At 46.7% G+C, this 22,974-nt stretch overlaps 1 protein-coding gene across 1 annotated transcript; it reads left to right on the plus strand.

Annotated features, from left to right (window-relative positions):
- Window positions 1-283: 283 nt before the first annotated feature.
- On the plus strand, window positions 284-20,046 carry VSTM2B (V-set and transmembrane domain containing 2B). The gene is made up of 5 exons (XM_005526390.3): window positions 284-834; window positions 1,444-1,628; window positions 3,188-3,217; window positions 4,015-4,414; window positions 19,460-20,046. The coding sequence occupies exons 1-5, from the start codon at window positions 762-764 to the stop codon at window positions 19,546-19,548; spliced, it is 777 nt and encodes a 258-aa protein (XP_005526447.1). The 5' UTR covers window positions 284-761; the 3' UTR covers window positions 19,549-20,046.
- Window positions 20,047-22,974: the final 2,928 nt, after the last annotated feature.

A 22,974-nucleotide genomic window follows, 5' to 3' on the forward strand; every position in this document is an offset into this window, starting at 1 on the left:
TGACAGCAGGCGAGCTGCCCGGGAGGAGCCCCGGCCGTGGATGGTGATGCCGCAACCAGCAGCGGCTCGATAGCTGCGCTCTCAGGTGCCTCGCAGGTACCGGCACGGGCAGCCGCGGCTCTGGCGGAGCGGGACGGGAGCAGCGAGCCCGAGCGGCTCCGCAGGTCCCCGGGGCGGCGCCGGGCGGGGCCTGGCGCGGGGGGCGGTGCGGGGCGGGGGCCGGGCCCGCGGGGCAGCTGCGGCCGGGGCCGCGCATCCAGCGGCTCCAGCGGGGAGAGGCGGGCTCGGGCTGCCGCCGCCTCCGCCGCGCAGGGGCAGAGCCCGAGACGGGCGCACGGCGGGCGCTGCCCGGGCGCAGGAAGGAGGGGAGGGGAGGCTCGTCCCCGCCGCCGCCTCGCTGGAGCACGCGGCGAGCTCCGGGCGCTCCGTGGGATGGGGCTCGGAGAGGCGCCCGGAGTCGGCTCCTCGCTCTCGGGCTGCGGGAGCCCCCAGGCAGCGCCGGGCAGTTGAATCCCGCCCGCGGTGGAGCGAAGGAGCGGGACGCGATTTATTGCTGCATTCCCAGAAACGTCGCTTCCACCTGCGAGCGAGTTTGAGCAGCCGGCTGTGGATTTTATATTTGATTCTCCGCAAACCGAGGTTAGCCGGGAGGCTTTGGCTTTTTGGGAAGGAGCCCTGCCCCGGCCCGCTGTGTGCGATGGATTGAGGCGTGCCCGGCTGCGCCCCCAGCCAGGTCCCCGCCCGCAGCCCACATTGATGCGATGGAAAGTCGGGGGCTGTTCTGCACCCTTTGTTACCTGATGTTCAACGCTCCTCTGCTGTTCATTGTCACCGGTGAGTAGGAAACTTCGTCCTCTTCCCGCGGCGATGCGCCGCTCCGGGCACAACTTGCTGGCGAGAGGCTGCGGGGCCGTCGGGGCTGCGGGGCCGCCCGTCCGCAGCCGAGCTGCAGCCAGGCCCGGCCTCCCCGGCGGCGTTCCCAGCCGGGGCTGGGGGCAGGGAGCTGCCCGGGCGGGCTGTGGCAGAACAAGGTGGCACTGTTGGGCCGCAGCTGCCGGCAGCACGGAGCGGAACGGAGCGGGGCGCGGCGGGCGCGCAGCCCGGGACGGTCCCCGCGCCAATCGGCGGGAGGGGACAGCGGGACACCGCTGCCCCTGGATCAAGCCGGGGGCTTTCTTAGAAGGACCGGGGAGTTTTAAAGTCCTCTTCAAACTTTCCATTGAAGCCGCGGCTGCGGGGTGACGGGGGCCGGCTCGGCCCTGCCCAGGGTGCGCAGTCCTGGATGCTCCGCTTACCCGGGGATCCTTGGGCTCCAGGAAACCTGTGTCGCGGTCAGCGCTTAGCTCTTGAGCTGAAGCAGCTCACGTTAGACTGAAAAGGACTGATTTTGTCTTTTAATCTCTCTCGTTAACCAGCCCTTGTAACTCTATCTTCCCCTCCCAGCTACCTTTACTGAAGTTCCCAAAGATGTGACTGTTAGGGAGGGAGATGATATTGAGATGCCTTGTGCTTTCCGAGCCAGCGGATCCACCTCTTACTCCTTGGAAATCCAGTGGTGGTACCTTAAAGAACCAGCCAGAGAACTTGCACACGAATTAGCCATCAGTGTCCCCGGCAGCAGGAGCAAGGTAATAATACATTGCTATGGAGATATATCTCTTCATCAAATGCAACATGCTTAGGCAGGGATCAGAATAAACTCAGCATTCCCAGAGTGCTGCTTCTGCCCAGTGCCAGCCACCAGCAGGAATCAGCAGTGTGCCCAGGCCCTCTGAGGAATGCAGGAGTACAGGGCATGCACCATGAGGGACTTCATGTCAGGGAAAAACATCAATGCTTTAAGGACTGTAAACAGAAAATGATAAATGTTTCACTGCAAAATCAGCAATGAGGTCCCAAGAAAAGCTGTAGCATGAAGTGTGGACAAGCAAAAACCAGTGCTTCTGTGGACTGAGCTAGGAATCACTGTAAAAGGTGAGAGAGCTTCTGCTCACTGATAGTGCAGCGAAAGGCAGGAGGGATACACCTCTCTGTTGGTATATTAGTGTGGTATCCATCTGCAACCACCAACACACAGTTACTTGTACACATCCACATTGTGTCCATATCTGAAGCTCAGCAAGACGTTTTCAGTCAGATGTAGCAATTAAAATGCATGAAGCAGAGTTAAATCTTGCATGCCTTTTCCCTTCCCCCTCGGAAGCTGCTTGGTGTGAGGGTAGGCTTTAGTCTAAATTTTTCAGCTGCATTTCCCCAGCATAAGCCAGTTCATTCTACAGCCCCCCCGACCAGAGCAAAGACAACTTGCAGGGTTGCACAAGGAGCAGGGTAAAGCAGGACTTTGAGGCTGTGTTGCCCTACTGTGCAGGGCATGTCATCCTCTCCAGCCCCCGTCCTCTGTGCCAGCAGGGTGGCCCACGGCAGCCTCTGTGCCTGTGCCAGCTCCCCTCTCTGTGGCACGCTTGTTTTCCTGCAGAGCTCAAATAGAGATGCAAAGCATATAGACACTGAGCTAATGCGATGCCGCCTAGCTGGGGAAAGTGTAAGTCAGTTGTCAGACTGGGAAATAAATCGCTTGGATTTAAATGTCTTCTTTAACCTTATATAAAAACTGTGAGCTGCTTTTACAATAAATGATGACAGAGCAAGCCTGGAGAATGATGACCGTCTCCCCGAGAGGCGTATCAGTGAGGTCTGAGGCATCACTTAGGTTTACAGTGGTTGGCTGGAGATAAAAACATAACCAAATATGAAACCTGCTGCGTGATACCTGCTCCCAGGGTGTTTCAGGACTGAAGCTCTGCCCTGAGCCATGCAGGATCCAGCTTGCCCGAGCCCTTCCCTGCTGCGCTGCTGGTAACGCGTCTTCCCCAGTGTTTGTCAGTGACTGTGAGCAGCAGAGCATGCAACAAGCTTTTCTTTGGCTGTTGTTCACACCCTTGGGGAAGGCAGCGCTTCTGTGGGACAGCATGGGAACTTTACCAGAACAGTCCCCCGGGCTGAGCACTGGTTTGCTGCCTTCCCCATCATCTGGGGAGCTGCCCTGAGCCACACGGGCTGTGTGAATGGCAAGTGGAGAAAGGACATGGATAGATGCAACTATCTTTCCACCGGGGTGGGAGTATGAGCATCCTGTAGCTGTGCTGGCAGCGCTGAGTCTAATTGCCCTTTTTTTCTGTTCTTTTAGGTAGCAAATAAGGATGCAACCAAAATCAGCGTAAGTGCAGCTCGAGATGGGTGCACACCCCTCCTCCCACGCACGTGGGGTTTACTGCATGCCCCCCTCATTTCCTGACACACGAATGCAGCTGGTCTCACTGGCAGCCGCGCTCCTGCAGCACGGCGGGAGTGTGGCGCCTTTCCCCTCCTCAGTGTGCCGTGCCTCAAGACGTTGTTACCATCTGTTGCTGGTTTTGCAGTCACGTCTCATTCCTTGCAAATCCAGAGGAGGTGACGCTTGCCTTACAGCCCTTCCTTAGCCCCGTTGGAAAAGGACTGTCGGCCAAATCAGAAGAGAATCTTGCTTTTTTTTTTTTCCCCCAGCCTTCTGCAACCCCCATTCCCCTGAGGCGACCCCCTTCTCTGGCTGTCCTGCAGGGAACACTCCCCTTTCCCTGTGATGCGCCCGCGTGTCCCTGTTCCCCTCTCCGCGGTGCTGGGACACACAGCGCAGCTCCGTGGAGCCGGAGCGGGGACACTGGGCCCGGCCGGGCTTGGCTCGCTGCAACGGCGGGGGGCGACCCCGGGGAGGGTGGGGAGGGTTCCTGGGGTCTGCCCGAGCCTGGGAGCCGCCGGGGGACGAGAGAACAGCCGCGGGGGGTGGTGACAGCTGGGAGGTGGCGTGGGAACGATGTGGCCCGCTGCTAGTTCCGGATAGCCCCCGTGAGGTGAGGCTATAGCAGCGAGGTGCCCGTGTGGGGGAAGCAGCCCCGGCCCGTGCTCCCGGCAGCGAGGGGCACGGCGCTGGGGCAGGAGCAGGGTCGCTGAGGCCGTGCCGGCCGTGCTCTCTTGCAGACGGTCCGCGTCCAGGGCAATGACATCTCGCACCGGCTGCGCCTGTCGGGCGTGCGGCGGCAGGACGAGGGCGTCTACCAGTGCCGCGTGTCGGACTACAGCGACGACGAGACGCAGGAGCACAAGGCTCAGGCGCTGCTGCGCGTCCTGTCCCGCTTCGCCCCGCCCGACGTGCAGGCGGCCGAGGCGGTGTCGCACATCCAGAGCGGGGCGGCCCCGCGGCGCCACGGCCCCGCCGCCCGCCCCACGCCGCCGCCCGGCCCCGCCAAGCGCCCGCCGCCCGCCCCGGCCCCGGGGGGCACCAGCGCCGCCGCCACCGCCTCCACGGCCGCCGCCGCAGCCTCCTCGGCCTCGCCGCCGCCCGGGCAGGCCGCCATCCTCCGCCAGCAGCACGGGTCAGGTAGGGCGGCGGGAGGGACGGGACCCCCGTTCTCTGAGCCCCGGGACTGGCACTCGCTCCCGCGTCGGGCACTGTGACCCCTCTGCCGTGGGGGCACTCTGGCTGCGGCCCCGGAGCTGGGTAATCGCGCCCAAGTCTGGCAAAGTGTACTCGTGTTGTCCCAAAGGCCGGGGCTGGTGCCTCGGCCCAGCCTGGACGGGAGTGAACAGAGGCACGGGGATGGGGAGATGGGTCCGAGTACCAGGCTGGGACCTGCATCTCTTTGGCAGGTGCACTGGGGGGCCCCACGTTCACCCCCTTGCAGCTTTTTGGGTGCGGTGTTTGAAAAGGTAGCTACAGCCTCAGGAGAGCAAAACACCATGGAGGTTCTGCAGAGAATTTAGATTTGCAGAGTGGCTTACAGGGCTGGTTGTCCCAGGCAGATACGAGGCCTGTGCAGAGCAGGATGCAGATTCAGAAGGGAAATGTCAATTGCTGTGTAATGAGCTCCACATCTGAATTAATGGCAGGCTAAGAATTGGAGATAGAGTGCTCTATAATGTTTTCAAAATGCAAACATCATGCTAATACTGATTGTCTATCAGTTAATACTGTATTAAGTTATTAATGCTGCATTACCATATTGCAGTTTGCCAGAGAAGGCAGCTATAAACCTTTATTTATCCAATGACAGGAATGTCTGGGATGAAGAACTTACTCTTAAATCTGCACTACAAAAGTGTTTAGAGCTTCTGAGGTGTGGTGCTGTTCTGGCTGGGCTTCAGCTCTCCTGTCAGCCACTGTCACTTAGTTAATGTTGAACAAAAGTCCCTGCCAAGTTATCTGTGGAAGAAGGGAAACAGTTTTATGCCACTGACTATTCAGGGAAGGCCCTGAGCTCCCCGCTCTGCTGAGTCCCTTCTGACGCAGATTCATAATCTTCATGCAGGGAAGTTCACACTTCTTCCTGATACCTCTTCACACTTTCTGGGCAAACAGTTGCAGGTTTTGGCTCACAGTAATGGAAATCATTCCTATATGGGTCACTGTGACCTGCTGGTGCTTTACAGGTGCTGTTTTATCTAGCTACTACCTTTTCCTGTTTTCTGAATAATTTCTTTCTTCTGTAGAAATACATGTGAAAGCTAGATTTTACTCCTTATCATTCCCAAGACTAAGCTGGTTGTTCATTGTTGTCTAGTGGAAGATAAAGTGACAATTCCTGAGATCTTAACTACAGGTCCATGAGGGTATTTAAAGAAATTCATTTTGCTTTTGCTGTGTTCACTGGCCCCCAGAAATTAAACCAGACACTGTAATGCTCATGATCTATTATTTTTTTTTGTTGTTTGGAAAGATCTGCTTTCCTCCTGGGACCCCAGGGCTAAGTGGTGTTTTCATGTTTCCTCTCCACTGTGATGACAGCAAGAATTCCATGCTGACACTAGAGGTTGTGTTTAGGGCTTGCAGCACTGTGCACCCTGCCTGCTGAACCCAGAGCTTATGTGGTGCATATGAACTAAAACCAGGACAGTGGAAGTGCAGTGGGCTCAGTTCCACGTAAACAGATGGATGCGAGCGTGTGCCGCCAAGACAGCATGTCACACATGCCCGTTAGGGCAAGACCTCCTGCCCAGATCAGCTAAACTGCTGTCTGTCCCGATTTTTTACGTGTCTGTGGTGTGGGATATGGCACTTCTGCATCATTTCTAGGCTGCATTAAATTCTGAAAATAATCCGGTAGCGTTGTGGCCAGCAGTGGAGGTAATGGAGTGATGTAAATCAGTGAAAAAGGTAGCAGAATACAGAAAAACATCTAGTGGGGGTCTCCAGGTGGAAACTGATGCTGAGAGCTACCAGACTGGCTAAACCAAAATTTGATGCTGTGAGCTCCCTGCTGGGCACACTGCTCTCTGTGAACAGTGCCACTCCGTGGCAGCTCCAGCGCTGAGAAAGCCAAGTCAGACTGCTCCTGTTCCCGTACTGACTTAATAAGGTGTAAACCAGCACCTGCTTTTGTCCCCATAAGAGGAAGGTGATAAATTGTGTACTTTGGTCTGGTCCTCTTGTAGAATTAATGCCTTTTTACTCTGCTTGAATCAAGACCTCCCTGAATAACAGGCTTCTCCCTGGTTTGTAATTTTTGTACCTGTGGTAGTTTGGAGCTGCCTGTAATTACGAATCAATAGAGCGTCAATCACAGCATGGCTTAGGAGATTTGCAGCTGAGGGACTTGACCCTCAAAACTTCCTGATGCAGGTGCCTTTTGGACCAGAACTGTGTGAGTCTTGTCACCACAAGATGTCTCTTTGGTTGCTTCTGTGAAGCAGACTGCTGCTGTCCCAGTCCCCATCTCCTGGGTATTTCAGAAAGGCTGTCTGGGCCAGGGATTTGGTCTGAAGCAGAAAGTGAGCTTGGTGCAGAGGCAAGAAGTCTTCCCTAGCCATGAATCTGGATAGAGATCTGGATAAAATGTGACGGTCAGTGTGATGAGGACTTGCAGGAGTACCACCTGTTTTTGTGAGGAAAGGGAAGAAGGGGTCTCCAGTGCTGTCACTCGGGTTGGATAAGCACTAAACTTTCTTCAAAACATCGTAAAAGAAAATGACATCTTAGACCTTCTGAGTTTTCCATTTGTATGCTAAAGTGGTGCTTTTTAGAGCTATATTAGGTACAGTAATTATTGTATTATTGTATAAAGAATGCAGTTGCTTTATAGGAAATGTTTTTTTTTCCTTTTATTTACTTAGGGGAGGTAGAAACCCTGTTTCAGGTCCCCCCCTGAGGCAGTGTCACAACTGGTTTTCCACACAGTAGGGCCAACAAATCCAAGTAAATCTTTGTTCACGTGGTGTTTAAGACTCAGGACCTAACCTTGTGTTGCTGTATGAGTTACATCTGCATAGCAGTGTAATACATACACCTCATTATCCTATTTTGAGCTGTAACACATACAGCTAAGTACTTGCACCAAATCTGTGTGTAATAATTGAATAGTCTAATACATTTAAAGTATTTAGCATTTCTAAGTCTTTTCATTGTACACAGGGATATTTCTTCTGTATGAAAGCAGAAATGTGGTCGAACAATGGATTTGCTATCAGCGATTAAGAAACATCCTCATTTAAGACACTGGAGAGCTCTGCCTAAGAGCTGATGGCATGGCACTAGCTACAGTGTCCTGCATGAATTGGCCTCTAATCCTATTTTCCTTGCAATAGAAATCTTCCCAATACTTTCAGTGTAGTAAGAGAGGGCCTCAATGTACTTGGATTCCAATAAACATGATTATAGATCAAATGCTACATTGGGATGTGCCTGCAGGGCTCTTGTTGACTTCAACTGCTGCCCGTCACGCACCACGAAAAAGTGTGATTTTTTACATCTTCTAAGTGAACTGAAACATGAATTTATTAGGATAAATGTGTCTCTTACCGAGATTATCTGAAGAGCAGAGAGTTTCATCTGACAAACTGGGTAGAAATAGAAAATCCATTGTTTTAGACATCTTCAGAAATAGTATTTGGCTGTAGTTTGCGTCAGCATTATGGTATATAAGGCAATAGATGCAGAACAACTGGAAAATTGACAAATACGCCACAAATATTAGCTACTTAAGCAGAATTTTATCTGTGATGTTTAAACAACCATATAAAAACTTGGTTCTGTGGTCTCATGAGTCAGAAAGGTTACTGCTTGTCTGCCAGCAAGGTGAACTGAAGTGGAAACCTAGAAAATGGGATTTGGGCTATAAGGAGACAAAGATCTGCTGGCAAGACCATTTTTAACACTATCACAGAAGCAGTTGTCCATGTGGTTCTAAATGAAATTATATTGAGCTTTTAGTTTAAATGCTTGTACACAAGTGGAATTTTACACTGTAGGAAAATAATTGGGGTGAGCAGTGTGCAGAGTTGTTACTGTTTGGAAGTACTCCTGGTTTTCACTGGGTAGAGTAGGGGGATGCAGGAGCATCACTGAGTGAAACACACGGTGTCTCTGTCTCAGGAAGTTTGTAGTCCAAGTGTTTGAGACAGATAAATGACACAAGAACAATAACTGACTTTGTTGCGTCGTGTGACAGCTGTGAAATTAAATATGAAAACTTAATTTCAGGTCTTCTAAATTTAAGTCCAGTGCCTTAGATGGTGAAGTAATAAACAGGGTCTTCATCTTGACCTCCTGGGAGGGAAATTGACTGTATTATATCCTACCAAATGGTCTCCAAAATGAGTGCCTGTGTATTGGCTTGGGGGCAATTTTTAGTTTAACTTCTGAGTAGAATGTAGATCAGACATTGCAGCTTCCAAATTCCCTTTTATTTGTTTGATCTCTAGCCTCAAAGCTCAGAAGTGAAAGCTTTAAATAAAATAAACAAAGATGGGAGCGTGAAGCAAGGAGCTCTAGGAGGAACACGGGCTCATGTGTTATGCACAGATGAAGTGGTCATCACAAGGAAGAACATAAATCTTCACTCCATGCCTGTCCCTCCCCTCCTGAAAGCCCTTTATGTCTGAGGCAGAAGGAGCTCTGCTCCTGGGCTGCTTGTTTGAGATAAAGCAGCAGGTCACACAGTCCTGCAGCCTCTGTGCCCCTGGTGCTCAGAAGAGCAGGGCATGCACAGCCAGCCCACCTTGAGGCAGGAGACTCTCAGGTCTCTGTTGTGCACTAGGAAGAAAGAGGCCTGGCTGTGCAGCTTGGAGACAGCAGAAGAAGGAGCACGGTGCTTTATTGAGTGTGCAGAGCTGGGGCTGGTTAGGGGGACTCTGTTTGGAGGGGCTGTGGTTGGGTTTGGACTAATTTTGGGTAAGGGTTTGAGCTCAGGGCTCTCCTGCCTTTGTCAGAGCTTGAATGACCCTCTGCTAGTTTGAGACACAGCCCGTGGAGCTCGTTCATGTTTGATAGATGAACATTACATGAAACAGCAAGATAGGGAAGTGTATGAGGCTGCTCAGCTCAGGCTCCCTGCCTTTCCCCTCAGTAATGGCTGGGTCTGCTCCACTTCCCTGTGCTTTTTATGAGACCATGTATGAGCTCAAGTCTGTTGTTACTCCTAGTTAAATGCAACCTGGGTCACATCACATTTTCCTTTACATTAAATAAAGTAGCAAGACAGAGGCCATAACTGAATTATCAGGCTGACCTCCTAAATGTCACTGGATAATAAACATGCAAAAAGAATTCTCATTAAATACACATCACTAGCACTTTAATATCTAGGCAAATTACACTGCTTTGGGGACAAGTGAGGTCAAATATCTTCTTTTGTGTCTGTGTAATATGGATTAATTCTCGAACTGGACAAAAGCACTAACTGCTGTACTGTGTCACCTCATTATCTAGGACAGAAACAAGCTGTGCCTGGGTGTTTTTGTACTGTGGAAATGCAATTTATTTGAGTAACCTCCTTTCAGCGGTTCTTGCTTGTTCCCCAGAGGACAGACAAAACTGTACTAACCTATTCTACTCCAGCCTGTTCAGTGCCCTTGAAGAAATCTGAATATTATTTGAATTTCTTTGATATCTTTTAGTTATAGATTAAAATATCTATAAAATCTAAATAATATCTAAATCTAATATCTAAAAAATATTAAAAATATTACTAAACACAATGAAGGGAGTATTCCAGGTCCTTTTGATGAATAAGGAAGCTGTACCTAACACTGGTCTAGTTTTCTATGTAAGATTGATTCATTAGTGAGTGAAAATTAGAAATTTATATGAAGAAAGGCTCAGTGCACCCACATGTGTTTTTGCCTGAGCAAACAGCATTTGGGGCAGGAATATACATACACTGCTAGTTCTTTATACGTGATTTCAATAGATACTTTGCAAAACGGAGCCTTAGTTTGCAGAACCATCTAACTTTGTATCTTTTATGAGAGGCAGTAATGGTTGCACACTCCCCGCCTCTGCAATACTGGTGCGGCTTTACTAATGTGTACACTAACGCTTGAACTGTGTTGTCGATTTAAATAGGTCCCTAACACTTTAAAACTTAGCAATCTTGGCACAGAGAAATGCCCAGACAGCCTTACTGGTACTGGTTTTGAGAAGGCTTTTAAGTAGTGTGGGCTGTAGTTGGAAAGCAAACACAAAGTAGCCTCTGCCAGGAAATGAATCTTACAGTAGTCCTACAGTGTAGGTGTTTCTTTTTTACTTAAGAGAGCCTGACAGGACTGTGCTGGCAATAAAAGGAGGTTGCTTTGGATTTTGATTTAGCTTTGCTAAAGCAGTAAGAATGCTGTCAGGCTCACTATTGCTGTTTACTATGTGTTTTTTAAAATTAGATAATGGTAGAGCAGTCCCATATGTCAATAATAAACAGTTCAAGTAGGTTTGTATTGGAAAAAATGGGGTTGTCAGCAGAATGGTATTATTTGTCACAACAGCGGCTAACAACCGAGTACTTTATATTGCTAGGCTGTTATCAGCTGGGAGGCAATTTTATTAGCTGGAAAGAAGAGCAGTTTGGCAGAGCAGCAGCCGTGCTCAGCAGAGGGGTCTGTGTGAGCCAGCACGAGCTTGTGCTGCGGCTGGGAGGGAGCTGTGCTCACACAGCAAAGGGCCCCAAGCACTCCCCACAATATCTGCTCACCCTGCCCGTGGCTGGCAGCAGGGCATCTCTGTGTGTGCAGGGACAGGCTGCTGACTTCCAAAGCAGGCAGAGCTCAGCATGTCTCAGGGACATCGTCTTCCACGCCTGTTGTTTTGTTACCGTGCTCCTGGAGGTGTTCAGGAGACACAGGAATGCATCACCTGAGGACACGGGTTAGTGGTACACAGTGTGGTGCTGCAGAGTTCATGGCTGGACTTGGTGATCTTAGAGCTCTTTTCCAGCCTCACCAATTCTGTGATTCTAGGGGTAAAGTTCGTCAAACTGACATAATTAGAAATAATTTACTGCTTTATAATTTTTAAAATTGGCATGCTAATCTGAATCCCTCTCACACTGAGAAGCTGGACATTTCACATGTACAGAAGAGTATTGAGGAATATCCCATGTCCACAGTTTTGTCAAATAAGCCCTTGCTGCCTTATTCTGCAAAGCTTGGCCTCCCTTACACCTAGGGCATAGCAAAGTCTTTAGTTAGCTCACATCTAGCAAGTATCAGTCATTGGAAATGTTTGGAGGGTCTGTGTATTTGTGGGTCAGTCCCAAAACGCTGCTGTTTGTTTACAGTGAAAAGGTGATCCCTTCTTTATGGAACTCACAGGCTCTGCTTTTTTCTCAGGCACATGCTCTCAATACAGCCATTTTTTATGTGTCATCATGCATTCTGCTAATGCACTTAGCTCTGTTCTTTAAGTATGGACAGCATAGGGTTATTTTTCAAAAAGATCCTTAATCTGTACTTGCATCTGCTTAGGTTTGGTAATTCTGATTGGAGTGATAATTACAACTGCATTGGCAGCTTGCTCCTAATCCTGATCAAGTCAAAAATACTCTAAAAGCAGTGAAGTGAGAGCCACAGTGTCATCATCTTTATTTCTGGGTTGCAAATATTTACAACTTGTGTCAATTATAGAATGTGAAAACTGTGGTTCAGTCCAGTGGGACTCTTACTGTCAATCTTTCCATGAAGATCCAGCCTATGGAATTGTGTGACCATATCTAGCTTGCCTGCTTTTCTGCAACATGACTTTTTAGTCCTCCTACTTACAGTGAAAAACAGAGAATATGCCCCAAACTTGCTTCAAAGTTTAGTAGCTGAAACCAGCTACTTTACCAGTAAAATAATAATTTTAACAATAAAACTACCAGTTTTTTTCATTGCGTCATGATCTGCACAGTTTGAGTTGTGCTTTTGCTACTTGTGAGTATGGATTTGCTCTGGAATTGGTCACATAACAGTACAGAAGATGGATGTGTAGGACTGGCTGCTTATTTACCACCTGAACTACCACTAATGCAGTTACTTATTTTTCTCTGTATTTTAGTTTAGAATTCATTTTCCACCAAATTTCATTACAAAGCATTTTGTATCTCATTATTCAACTTTCAAGGAATGAATTAACTGTTGTTCTTGGTTTTGTTAAGTTAATTTTAGATCATGGAACTGCAGAAAATTCTGGAAATTAAAACAAATTCATAGTTGCATGTCTTGTTTGAGTGTCTTAATAAGATATTTGGCAAGGAGAGATCATCTCACCAATACCAAAGCAGAAATCTGTTTATGTGAGGGTAATACAAAGTAGAGACCAGCTGCAGGTCTTAAAAGAGGAATGTTTACTGGCTTATTTAAATGCAAACCAATAGAAAGTATTTAAACTGTACAATCTATATGGAATGAATTAGTCATTTTAAGCATTCAGGATGCCTTTCTCTCCATTGACACCATCTAGAGCAGTGTTTCCTTTTGGAGCTTGTTATAAATTACACCTGGTGTTGTCTTAAAGTTACTCTTTAATTTCTCCTCGAGTGGATATTTGGGGTGGTGGAAGGGTTTGTTTGGCTCTCTCCAGTGTAGAAGAGACCCCAAGAGCAGCCCCCAAGGGCCTGGCTGCCTCAGCTCAGCTGCTGCTCTGCTGGGCTGTGGGCACTGCCTGCCCTCAGCAGAGCTGTTCACAGGCACATGGCCTGTTTGAAAAAGGAGAGGGAGGTTTTAGGAACAGTGCTGATTGTTCTGTACTCTTATGGCTACCACAGAAGGGAAATGGGCTTATTGAGGGAAAAATTTCCCATATTGTGTTACCCCTGTTTTTTGTAACATTAGTGGGAGATGGTTTTTTGCCAGTCTGTTGGCAATGAAACTGCACATTTCTCTGGGAACCTAACAAACAGAATTATCTCTGTATAAAGGTATTTCTTGCTCCATAGCAGGTATGCATTTCCCTACATTCATCAAATCCACTAGTTCATCGACTCCTGTTTGTGATAGCTGTGGTTAATACAAAAGTGTCATGCCTTGCAGACCTGCAGCAGCTGTGCAGTGGGTGAGATCAATTGTCCATTTAATCCTGAATCTTATGTCTAATGATGTCCTTATGATCCAGGAGAGGGAAGAGCCTCTGTAGAGAGTTATGGAGCACTTGGCTGGTCTGTGTACCATGAGCATGTTTGGCAGGGATTGTCAGCACTAGCATTTTAAGGAAAATTTGGCCTTAATGAGTCTCAGTTAAAATTAGTTCTGTTGAGCTCAAAATCTACCTCAACAGTTGCAGGTGCCTTAAGAAACACATCCCCAACTCTTCTACCAATGCCTTCCTGTGTCCCACAGGCACTCACACATTGACTTCCACCAGAGCACTGCAGTGCTTCAGAAAATCAATACTGCAGAAGGAATATTTTTCTTCTCTTAGCTTCTTATCAGAACCAAACTTTGATTTCTGCAGCATTTCTTTGCATGACTACACCCCTCTGTCATTGCCATCCAATTTATTTGTTTTCTAATCTATAGCCTTCTTGCTAGCATGCTAAAACAGCAAAGTCTAAAACACCAGTCTTCTGTCCTAGGTGAGCTTTTTTTGAGTTATCACATCAAGAACAGTCAAAATTAAGGACCAGGCTGCTACAAGGAACTGGCTTTTTCCTCAACTACACATATTTATTTTTCTCCCTATTCAGGAAGTTTGCACTATACTGCCCTGTATGCAGCTTCTGTAGAGTTATCAAGCCTTAAATTCTGCCTCATCTCATTGTTTTCAGGTGAGTTTAGCCCAGCATGTAAATAAATACAGGTGTGGGCAAGTAAAACATGCTCATTTCAGGACTGCTAAATACTCCAAATTAAAATGGAATCTTATTTGAAATACTAAAACCTGTTGAGTTTCCAAAATTAGGACAGGGGAGGCTTTCAGTTACTCTTAGAACATTTGGCAGTTCACCCCTAAATATAGGCCTGAATATTGCAGTGGATATCTTGAGAGAGAAGGTGAAGAAACAGTGAAATTCAGGTGTATTTGAGAAGACCTAAAATGATGACAGCTTTACAAAACTCTGGTCAATGTCCTCTGGCCAGTAAAATTGCTTTCAGCTTCCTGGAGAGTTTGAGGCTGTGGTATGGATAAGGAAAGTGAAATGTGGGCATTATCATGAAGGGTGTGGAGGGCAATGCTGATAGTTTCAGCTGGCTGTGTGAGAAGATTTACTCTTGACCTTAAAAACCTTGATGTCATGGATGAAGGAACAAAGCAGAAATCACAAGCTTCTACCTGCATGGTTATATAGAAACCAAAAACATATGCTGACTTCTGTGAGATATTTTTGTGAGATGAGTTATGGAAAGCTGTTCCAAAAGTCAGTGAATCATAAATTAAAGCTGTAGTGGATAGAAAACTAATTTTTGTCATCATGCCTTCTAGGCAGGTTCCATGGTGAGCTGATCCCATGCAGCTGCTCGTAGATATGTGGGAAGTCACCACTGCTGAAATTGGCCACACCAAAAGGCAGCTGAGGAGCTGTTTGTGCTTGTGCCTGGGCAGGATGATCCACATGCAGCCAAAAGCCAGGAGCAGTGAGGACACCACAGTTCAGTGTTTTGTTTTTTTTCTGTTGTGCCAATGCTTCTTTGAACAACACTGTGCAGTGCTCTGGGATTGAGCTGGGAGGGTCTGCTGAGGTCAGCACATGACTGCATGCACTTCTGAACAACATCCTGGAGAATTAGTTCTGGGGAAGAGTGGGCATTTGTAGGTATTGGGTGCCAAAAAAAAGATTAAAAAGCAAAAATGCAGTGTGTGGATTGTGCTGGAAGTACTTAAGAGTGGAAGGGTGTAGACAGTTTATAAGATCTTGTCTCAAACTCTGGAACAGTTCTAATGGGGTATAGCTTATTATCTCTTTGGTTCAGTAAGTGTATTGTGACTTCAGTAATTTCAATTAAAAACTTCTAAGAAGCTCTTAGGTCTGAAGTTGGGTAAATTCCCTTCAATTCAGTGCAAGTGCTCCAAATGTATGTCAGTGAGTGAGAATCTGTTTTATCTAGGAGATTATTGCTTGCAGTGATCCTTGACCAGCAACCCATGTAAAACTCCATTTTTTCCATAGATAAAAGAACATGTATCAAGCACAGCCTAAAGTTTCTGGCCTGAGAGAACAGATCAATCTATATGGTCAGTTTGATCCCTCACCCCTTAATGAAATGCCAGGTTTGAGGGCTTTATTAATTGGGCATTGTTCTGTAAGGAAATAGGCCGGGGCTAATAGGTCACTGCATAAAAGGCAGTACAGAGAAATGTCTCGTGACACTGCCAGCCAGGGCCCCAGCTCCATCATCAATAGACAGTCAGATTTTAGGTGTTATCTCATTTTTCAAGGAAAATAGGCTACTGATGTCTTTCAGCTTTTTATTATGTGAGCCACTGCATTTTACCACCATCTCAGAAAAAGACATCAAAGGATTTTTCAGATTCTTTCTAGTAAGAAAAATAGGTGACTGCTGGAAATTGTGGGTTTTGACCGTTGGTTAAATATAGCTTGTAAAAGAATCATCCCATTTTTTTTCTGGGTGTCACAAGTCACTTGGTAATTAATGTTTGTTTTCAATTGAACTGTTTTAAGTCAAACTGTGATTAATTCTGGCATAATATTTTTTTTAAATAGAAAATTGCAGTAAAACACTTATGTCATAAATGGCAAAAAAGGATGAGTGATGCCAGAGAGCAATTCACCATACACAAAGAGAACAATTTGTTCTTGTTCTGCATGTTGGTAGACTTTTGGCCACGAGCATAGAGATGTTATAAAAGCAAAGTTGTAAGTCTGTATAGTGATAAATAAGCATGCAATAACAGATCATCAAATGAATATTCAAAATATCAGTGAAATGTTTTCTCACCAGCATCTGTAGTTTGCAAGTAACTGTGTACTCCTGATTTAGGGTGTTTGGATAAGAACCCTCTGTTCTCACACCTGGGTCAATCATGTGTCAGATCCTCATGCTCAAGCCCATATTTTATTTGTTTAAATCTACAGATGTAGCAATTTATTAACTATAAGTCAAGACTTCCACTACTGCAGTAATAGCAGAATTGAGGACACTAAGTTCAGTTTGTTTATAATCAATGGTTCAGGTTAACTAATCAGGAAGAAAATACTGGAAATTATTTTTCTAGTCTGTTTATATTTAGAGGGAGGAGAATTCTGAAGTTCTGTGTGTCCAATGCTTCCTGAAGTCTTAGAGTAGAACAACACTGAGTGAGTACAAAAAAAAGAAACTTGTATGTGGTGTTCAGTAAGAATAATTGCTTTCAAGGTTTTTTTTAAAATATGTTTCATTTAACTGCTGAGATTCTGTTAACAGAGTCTGAACTCACATTTGGCCATCAGAGAAGAAGGAGAATATAGGTTAAGAACAACAGTAATTTCTACAGAAGGAAAAGGTAAAATTTGGACTGTAGTACTCACAGTTCTGCACTGAAATTTAAAGTAAAACCAGTACATAAAAGTAAAACCAACATAGGAATGATTTTGGTAAGCAGGTACACAGGTGGTACGAGGAGTTGTGACTAACACTGCTTTCCCTTCAAAGCAGAAATGATCCTAAGCTGGTGCTCCTGGCAGCCTTTCAGTATCAGGGTTGTAAGAGCACTTGAGCTTCAAGAGCCCATTTCTCCAGGTTGAGTTTCTCAGTGTTTCCAGGGAAATTCCCCCTCACAAAAACACATCTTGCTGTCTGAGTAACCACCGGCATCTCAGACTCAAGTCCTGTTCATTGAAGGAACAAGTTCAGCCCTAGCAGGGAAAGAACAGGTTCTCAGCACCCTCAGGTTTGACCACAATAAATATCCAGGGCCAGCTCTTCCCTGCAGTGCTGGGCAGGTGTGGAATTGGCACAAATTTGGTGCCATTGGGCTGTGTCAGCTGCTGCTGGGCTGCCCCTGCATCAGAGGCTCAGGGGACAGTGGCAGCACATGGGGACCATGAAGGGGACCATGTCCCAGAAGAGAGGACTTCCCTGCACACACCTTTAGTGTCTTTTTGCAATGAGTTGCAGCTAACTCCTTTAGCTGCTGGAGTTAATTGTGTTTGTTAATGATTTTTTTCAGCTTTCAAAACAAAAATCCTGTATTCATCTTTATGCCTTGCTGTTGCTATGTAGGCAGTCCTTAGCACATGTTTGTGCATGCAGGGATTTAATTAAAACCTTAATAACTAAATAATCACCACACAGTCTGGGTGTCTGTGAGATAGCACTGTGGGGACATTTCTTGAGTTCCTCAATTGCACACCACATTGCTATGTGGTATTTTTGATGCTGGCTAATCGTACTCCAGCATTGCTGGTGAGCTGTACATAGATTAGGAGGCAGCTGGAGCAGCGAGCCCAAGAGCAGTGCTTTGCTCAGGCACTGTTTGAGGCATTTCCTTTGATCGTGCCACACGTCCTAGAGACCAAGACTAAAGTATTCACATTATGGTGCCTGAAGTGAGTTGCCTGAACAGAAGTGCCCTGATTACTTTTCCAGAGATACTGAACAGAGAAAACTTGTTTTTAAAGTTTTCACGCTTTGCAGTGTCTCTCACTGGGTGGCAGTCAGTGTTTTGGGCATTGATTTGGTCGGGTGTTCAGCAGAGAGGAGGCCTCTCCCCAGGTGTCTTCTACACTTAGCTGCAGGAAAAATTCCCACTGGACTAAATTCCCAGTGGACTTCTGCTTTTGTGTGGAAGTGTCCCATATCTATCACTTCCACCCCATGTCAGCAGCACATGCTGGTCCTCTCATGGCTCAGGAAGGTGTCCCTGGGGGCACCTGGGCTCTGTGCCCAGCCTGGCCTTGTCTGTGTGGGCTGGCTCCGGAGTGCCAGGCACCCTGTGCAGGGGCTGCTCTGGGAACGGGGCTGCTCTGGGAACGGGGCTGATCCAGGGAACGGGGCTGTTCCAGGGAATGGGGCTGTTCCAGGGAATGGGGCTGTTCCAGGGAACGGGGCTGTTCAAGGGAATGGGGCTGTTCAAGGGAACGGGGCTGATGCAGGGAACGGGGCTGATCAGGGAATGGGGCTGATCCAGGGAACGGGGCTGTTCCAGGGAACGGGGCTGTTCCAGGGAACGGGGCTGTTCCAGGGAACGGGGCTGATCAGGGAATGGGGCTGTTCCAGGGAATGGGGCTGATCCAGGGAACGGGGCTGTTCCAGGGAACGGGGCTGATCAGGGAATGGGGCTGTTCCAGGGAATGGGGCTGTTCCAGGGAACGGGGCTGTTCAAGGGAATGGGGGTGTTCCAGGGAACGGGGCTGTTCAAGGGAATGGGGCTGCTCTGCCTCCATTGACAGCACAGCAGTGACCATTCCAGAAGTGGCACAGCCAGAGCCTCATGCCTGTGTGTCCTCTCTTGGCTGAGCGTGGCCAAGAGACCTCGGCCCCTTGGCTCAGCCCTCCCATGCCAGGGAGAGGGGCCACACCACGGTGCACACACAAATACCTTCTGGTATCTTTTCAGAATAGAGCTGAGCGAGTATCTTGGTGTGAGCAGGGCCAGCCTTGGTGGCTGCAGCATGGAGGTGGCTGCCACTCACTGCTGTGAGCAATTGCCTCAGTGTGTCCTGCCCCAGGAGTTAGCTCATCGCTCTCCTTGGGACAGGCTGACGGGAACAGATGTGTTCCACACCCGACCTCTGTTTTTCTATAGCTCCTGAGCACATTTTGAATTTAAAATTCTGCTCTTTCCTATAAAAGGTAAAGAAGATGTCAAGGTCTTGCTGTTCCCATTCCAAATGAAATGGGTTCATGTCCTGTTAATCAAGAAGTACAGACGCAGCATTTGTCATTTCCCTTTAAAGTAATGGGTGGTTGATACCTGTCATTTCTCAAGAAACTATATACCAGATTATGGTGTATTTATAGAAATCTCAATTGCTAGTAACTTGGCTGAAGCCAAGTTTAGGCATACCATTAGTAACACATAATGAAATGACCTAAGTGGAGTCAGATTTGGGAGGGGGAGGAAAAAGCTATTTGAGTTGGATAGCTTGAGGATGCTGTTTTACTATTAAAATTAAGCTTCTGACCCCTGGCACTGAAGTGATAAAAATGAATCTTCTTATATTGCTCTTCTGCATTTAATCTTCTATACTGGAAAAGATAAAAAATCAAATCTCCTTCTCTCCCTTGTCTCTTTCTTTTCTAGGTACAGGACCTATTTATGCTACAGACCCACTCCTATACATGTCCCTGTTAATACTGCATAAGCTTGTACATTTATTAGTAAACCACTGACGGACTGCTCCCTCCACTCCTCCTCAGCCAAACAGAAAGGAACCTATTTAATAACAAACAAAACCCCTGACAAAGAAATCCCTACCGTTTTAAAGATGGACAGAAAGAGACTGAAAGAAGCATGATAAATTCTACTTGGGGGGAAAAACATATTTTTGGGGATGCCACAGAAGAGTAAACAACATAGAATAATGCATCTAATTTCCAGACTCTATGGTGTAAAGCCCTGCTCTGTGCATGGCACTTATGATTCCTCTATTTTAATGTAATATTTTTTCTTTTCTAAACCTTTCCTCTGACTCTTCATTTTGCACGAACTGTTGAGCAGTTATCTTTATGACAATATGTAAAGATGTTGGGTCAAACCCTTCCTAAGAAAGGAAATATTTTTAGTAGATTATTGTGTTTAGTTTTTTTTGGATTTCCTTTTTCTTTTTTAATTAAATTATTTCTTTTGGAGACATTAAAAAGGTACATCTTACCATAATTAATATTCACTGTCAATAATATTTATTTTTAAATGAAGATTGGAAACAAGGTAAGACATTTGTTTATAAACTGTATTGTATATTGCTGAATAACAGTTGAATAAAAAGATTTTGAAATAAAGTTTTTACAGATGTGTGTGCCTTTCCCTGTGTCCTGCATGTCCCTGAGAAGCCTTGATGGCTGCGTGCCTTCCCTCCCTTGTCACAGTGCAGAGACTTGAGGAATGATACAGCACAAACAAAATAAAATTGAAATCAGTTATTTTTCAGACACCCTCACCTGATGCCAAAGCCCACAGCAGAAGGTGCAGGCAGCCAGTCCCAGGCTGCAGCTGCCTTTTCCTTGGTGCCACCAGTTACCTCTGGGCACTCAGGGCAAGATCTGGTAGATGGACAGTGTGATAGTGTGTGGCATTCAATGTAAAGTGCTTTGCTTTTCCCCAGGCCTCTCTGAAAAAAACGGTGAATCAAGCAGTGGAAAATCAAAATAAATCATCCTGGGATGTTGTTGTGTTCCCTAGTTCCAAGATTTGGATTTTTAAAAACACATAATTGTGTCACTTTTCTTATCCAGGTGAGCTTTCTCTAAAGAAGCTTTTTTACAGTAAATAGTTATTTTTTCTGTTGCAAAATGCTTGTTTTTCAAGTGAGCCAGTAAGATGATTTGGTAAAGAAACATGACCTTCACTAGCTGAATTAGTGAAATACCTTGAAATTTCCTATGCCCACCCATGACTCTTTTGCTGTCATTCGTGTGGCATTTCAGAGGAGCTTCCTTGTGGGAGAGGCAGAGTGACAGCTCCGGTGGCAGCAGGACTGTGCCTGCAGGAGCTCAGAGCAAACACAGGACACTGCCTCACCTCGTGCCCGAGTCCTGTTCTAGAAGGAGGACAGGAAGGGATTGGCATTTTCCCTTTTCATTTTCCATTTTCATGCTCAGGATTTCCTTTTCCTAGGGCTGCTAGTGACAGCCAGGGATTTGTGGCACTTGGACTCACTGGGTTTGAGACCATGCAGGTTTGATATGTGTACTACACTGTGTAGTAAAAGCCTCTTGCACTGGGGCAGACTCACCATGGGGATCCAGAGGGGATAAAATCTTCACAGTAATGTTCATCCCATTATGGGGAACAATCCCTAATCTCCCCACAAGAAGCTAAACTGCTCTTTGGAAGAACTCGGAGGAGGTGGTGATTGTGAGCCTGGAAGTGCATCAGAGCCACACAAGACATTGAAGATCACAGTCCTTGGCTTCCATGTGCACACGGGAGGGCTTCTAAACCTGGAAGGAAAGGATAGGTGGAAAAAAGATTTGCATGTTGGACCATGTCTAAACAAATACCAGCAGTCCTGTCTGGGAATTTCCTCAAGGACAGTTACTCCAGCAGAGGTGTGCGTGGAGTCTGCAATGTCAGGAGAGTTCTAACCCTTCCACCAAGGGCTGGTCACACAAGTGAAACCTGCCTGTGTTTGGACTGGGGGTCCTCTGGCCAGCTCTTCATCACTGCTGCTGTTTTCTCAAGGGCAGAGAATATTTCTCAGGGCCTCAACTTCCTTCTAAGAGAGAGAACTAAAATTTTTCCACAAGAGGGAGAAGAAAATCTGCCTAAATTGATGCAAATAAATAGCTGAGGCTTGAAGCAGTGAAGCATTTTTACCTAAGAGTAGTTATGCTTCTATTTCAACTTCAGCCCTACCCCAGCTGGTGTGCAAGTAAACAGGTATCTGCTTTGCTCTGATACTTCTGTTCCATCACGTACAGAACACATTGTCTCTTGAATTACAGACTGTGTGGTTTGGAGGAAATACATCAATCATCTTGAGCTTGTCCTTCCCTTCCTTTTGTAGCCTGTTACCTGCAAAGGGATGTGGCAGCAAGTTTGGTGTGCAATGACAGGAGTAGAATTACCAAGGTCTTTTAGACTTTAATCACATTAAAGGTGAAAAAATATTAAATCTGCAAGTAAAAATAACTTTTTTATCCTTTCTGAGATCAGAATTAAGTGTGCCACAGTAGGAATAACAATTCTTATATTCCAATTCACCATAAAACCTCAGAAATACTAAACAATAACCTGGGGATTTGATGAAAAATCTCTTCTAGCAAGAGCAACAGGCATCTTTGCTTTCCAGTGAAGATCTGTACAGATGCAGAGAGAACTCATTCCCAGCGAACAGGATAACTTCAACAAGTGAGATTGCCTTGCTTTACCTTTACCTTCACCTTCACTTTATGTCTGCTTTTAAAAATGTGCAAAATGAGTCCTCCAGGTTTTGGGGTCATGGTTTCCACGTTCAGGCCAGCTTTTTTTTGCAAACTACACAGCCTATAATTGGCCCCATATTCCTGTAGTGCAGGGAAAATACGTGGCTAAAGAAGAGACTGCAGCTTTCAGTACAGTATTTAGTCTTTAAAAAGCACTTAAAGGAATGAGAAACGTTTTGAAGAAAAATTGTAAAGAATTTGGAGCCTTATTGCTTGTGAGTGTGTTGAGAACTTTTGCTAAAACATCTGTCCTTTGAGAGTGCTCTTTCTTCTGAAAAGGGCAACTGCCTCACTTCTGCTGATTGTATTTACAAAGGGCAAAGCGAGGTTTTGCCGTACCCTTAATGGACAGAGGCTAGTGGCAAATCTTGCTCTTTCATAGATCTCAGCATTCCTCGTGGTGTGTGCTGTCAGAATCGATTAGGAGTAAGTGGCTGTGCTGCAGAGCCGTGGGAGGGTGGTGTGGCTCCTGTGGTGCCACACGGAGCCGGGCACAGAGTCCCCCAGCACCGCGGGTGCTGCCTGGGGAGGCAGCCCCTGCTCCCTGCACTGGGGACAGCACAGGCTCCTCACACAGCCAGCGAGCAGGGAAACATGAGGGATGGCTGTTGGGGGCCAGAGCTGAGTCATCTGTAATATAATCATAAGGAAACACACATTTCTCCTGAGAGA

The sequence above is a fragment of the Pseudopodoces humilis genome, chromosome 14 (assembly GCF_049639895.1).
Source record: "Pseudopodoces humilis isolate 2021_Gansu_Grassland_sample_001 chromosome 14, ASM4963989v1, whole genome shotgun sequence".
In the NCBI taxonomy this organism is placed as follows: domain Eukaryota; kingdom Metazoa; phylum Chordata; class Aves; order Passeriformes; family Paridae; genus Pseudopodoces; species Pseudopodoces humilis.

What these genes read in the sequence shown, in the direction of transcription:
- VSTM2B (XM_005526390.3), top strand. Translation starts at nt 762, where the DNA reads ATGGAAAGTCGGGGGCTGTTCTGCACCCTTTGTTACCTGATGTTCAAC. An exon ending in TCTGCTGTTCATTGTCACCG is followed by an intron (nt 835 to 1,443) that starts GTGAGTAGGAAA and finishes TTCCCCTCCCAG; the next exon opens with CTACCTTTACTGAAGTTCCC. An exon ending in TCCCCGGCAGCAGGAGCAAG is followed by an intron (nt 1,629 to 3,187) that starts GTAATAATACAT and finishes CTGTTCTTTTAG; the next exon opens with GTAGCAAATAAGGATGCAAC.